This window comes from Myotis davidii, unplaced genomic scaffold (genome assembly GCF_000327345.1).
Source record: "Myotis davidii unplaced genomic scaffold, ASM32734v1 scaffold157, whole genome shotgun sequence".
Taxonomy (NCBI): Eukaryota; Metazoa; Chordata; class Mammalia; order Chiroptera; family Vespertilionidae; genus Myotis; species Myotis davidii.
Window position 1 is genome coordinate 275,027 of NW_006288722.1, and position 2,641 is coordinate 277,667.

At 53.8% G+C, this 2,641-nt stretch overlaps 3 protein-coding genes across 3 annotated transcripts in view; 2 read left to right on the forward strand and 1 right to left on the reverse strand.

Moving 5' to 3' along the window:
* LTB4R2 (leukotriene B4 receptor 2) overlaps positions 1-635 on the reverse strand; it is a 1,859-nt gene extending 1,224 nt beyond the window's left edge. The window contains exons 1-2 of the mRNA XM_006760879.2: positions 455-635; positions 6-120 (exon numbers count right to left, since the gene is read on the reverse strand). Of these exons, the coding sequence (XP_006760942.1) occupies positions 6-100 (95 nt within the window). The 5' untranslated portion in view covers positions 101-120; positions 455-635. The remainder of the gene's footprint in view (positions 1-5; positions 121-454) is intronic.
* Positions 289-2,641, forward strand: part of DHRS1 (dehydrogenase/reductase (SDR family) member 1) — a 26,808-nt gene continuing 24,455 nt past the window's right edge. Inside the window, exon 1 of the mRNA XM_006760833.2 lies at positions 289-300. The gene's annotated coding sequence lies outside the window, so the exon portion shown is untranslated. The remainder of the gene's footprint in view (positions 301-2,641) is intronic.
* The window catches only part of CIDEB (cell death-inducing DFFA-like effector b), a 4,021-nt gene continuing 3,345 nt past the window's right edge, over positions 1,966-2,641 (forward strand). Inside the window, exon 1 of the mRNA XM_006760880.2 lies at positions 1,966-1,982. Coding sequence (XP_006760943.1) covers positions 1,966-1,982 — 17 coding nt within the window. The remainder of the gene's footprint in view (positions 1,983-2,641) is intronic.

Here is a 2,641-nt window from a genome sequence, read left to right on the forward strand (position 1 = left end):
CCAGCAGCGCTGCCAGCAGCAGGAAGGCCGTGCCTGTGGCCCGTGAGGCCGGAGAGCTCAGCAGCGTCTCGTTCCCTGGGGGGCGGTAGCAGTCAGTCATCCTTCTGTACCTACAGGGGGCTGGAAAGGGCCATGGGGCGCATTCAGGGGCTGGGGCAAAAGCCAACGTTACCCCTGAGGCCAGGTGAGAAGGGACTGTGCCTCCCCTCGCTTCCCTGAAGCCTGCCTCTCTTCTGTCTGGGAGCCTTGGCTTCCTCTGGGACCCCAGCCCCAACTCAAACACTACTTCTTGGAAGCCAGGTCCCCTGCTCTCAGTAGGCTGAGCTCCCCAGTCCTGACTCCCAGGCTGTCACCACCTCCACCTCCACTCCTCTACCCTTCTTTGTCCAGCCCCTTCCGTCTACCTCGGGGCAAAAGTGAGAGGTGGTAAGGGCCCTTGGGCAGATCTACTTACCCAGCTGCAAGCTAGAAGGGTGAGGGGCCCACAAGGGACCTGGGGAGGCTGCAAGGCAAAGCAGCGAAGGTCTTGGTGCCTACTCCTGTCCCGTGCCTGTCAGATTTGCAGAGGGTGAGGCGAGAATGGGGAGGGGCAAGGTGGGGCCTTTCCCAGGGCCCCTCCCTCACCATATTCCTTCCCATCGCTAACTCGTCCAGGCATGTGAGGTCCTGCCTCCTGGGAAACAGGATAAGCTGAAGGGGTGCAGATAAGGTTCCCTGGTTGTGTAGGTGGGTGAGTAGGGACACTGTTGAATCCTGACCTGGGTCCTGCTTCTGTGCTCATCCCCCCCCCGCCCCCCCCCGCAGCTCTGGTCCCAACCTCCCTAACCCTGCAGCCTGATGCTTTCTGGCCTCCTTGGTCTGCACTTAGTAGGAAAGGTGACCCAAGCCACTCACTTTCCCTGCTGCAATTTCTTTGCCTGTTTCTAGACTCATGGCCCTGCTGAGCCTCCTTTTTCCTCAGCTTCCTACCTACCCCTCTTGCCTCTTGCCCCAGTCATTCCACCCTCAGGGCTCTCACTGGGGCTGTCAATGACCGCTTTCAGTGTAAAGCATGGTGCTAAGTCCTGTGGGGTCTGGGGGAATGCATGGAGGTGTAAGGGGCATCTAACCTGGCTGAGGAGTTACACACACAACCATGAAGAGGCCACATTACTAGGCTGCACCAGGATACAAGACAAGAAAAAGGGAAAGGTTGTAGTGGTAGAGACATGCTGAAAAGAAGCCTTCTCTGGTGGAGAAGTCAGGCAAAACTTGGAAATGAAAAAATTTGAGGGGACCTGGTTCATTGATAAAGTTGATCCCTCAGTCAACAGCCAGAACTGGGGGTTCTTTGAGAGCTAGGACACCAGTACTGTCTCCATTTGGGTTCCCTCCAAAGCAGAGTCTGAGTTAAGGACATGATACAGGTAATCCTGTACTCATTAAATATAACTGAACAGAACTCCAGAGACCTGTGGAATAATATTAGAGATCAAACAGAAGTCCCAGAGGAAGAGAAGAAAGTCAGATGGAAAAGGACAAGAACCATATGATTTCACTCATATGTCGGATATAAAACAGGAAGCAACAAACAAACAAACTCAGACACAGCAACACAGTTTGGGAAGCAGGAGTGAGAGAAGAGAGGGAAGAGGAAAGCCAATAAGAGCATTATTGCGCTCCTTCAGTAGGCATCAGGAATGTCTAAGAAGTGCACTGAATGAGAAAGGAGGCATTGACGCTCCTGTACACACTTGTAGCCTGCACTTGCCAGGGGGCAGGCTAGCTGCCAAAGCTGCAAACGAGACTTCTGGGCAGGAAAGCAGAGACTTGCACTCAAGTGAGTTCATTGTCAGTGAGAGTCTGAGCTTCCACACAACTGTCCAGCACAACTGCAGCTGAAATCAGGGATGTGACATGGAACACCGGAAGGTAAATTCCTGATGCCATCAGAGGACACTCCCTTTCCCCCTTCACATCTCCTTCATGGCCAAAGGAGAAAAGTGAGAAATGCAGAGTGGCTGAAGCAGGCGGTTCTGCAGAATTAAATCAGGGAAGTGTTGAGCCAGCTGCTCCCCTAGACCACGAAGGAAAGAGCAGGAAAGCAAGAAGTTCCTTGCCACAGGATCCTGGCGGTCCATGGATCAGGACCCATCCTCTTCTACGCCCCACCCAGACACACTGCCTCACCTCCCATTTCTCCAAGCCCTTCCCATGATCTCACCCTCAGCCCCGCCTCCCTTTTCCTAATGTGGCAGTTTATGAAGTTTTCAGTAGGTGGCAGTATGTACAGCACAAGTCACATACTGTGGCTTCTATACTTAGAAATTCCCTCCATACAAAGACAATCGCCGTCCTCTTACATAGTTACCATTAACCCTCACATCACAAGCTGCCACCAGAGACAACATCCACACAAAGCTTCCCTGGCTTCTGCCTGGCAACTCTGGGCCTTAACCCTTCTTCCAGGACCCCATCTAGGCCCCTCCTCTTCTCCCTCCCCTGGGACTTTGCCCTTCCTACAGGCCCTCCAGGGGGCCAGAGTCCGGCTTGACTCATCCTCCACCTCGCTGGGGCTGAGGTCCCAGCTCAGTAACAGTAAACATCACTTCAGCCCAGCACAGCGGAGAACAACCCAGCCCAGAATTCTTCTGCTCTTTCC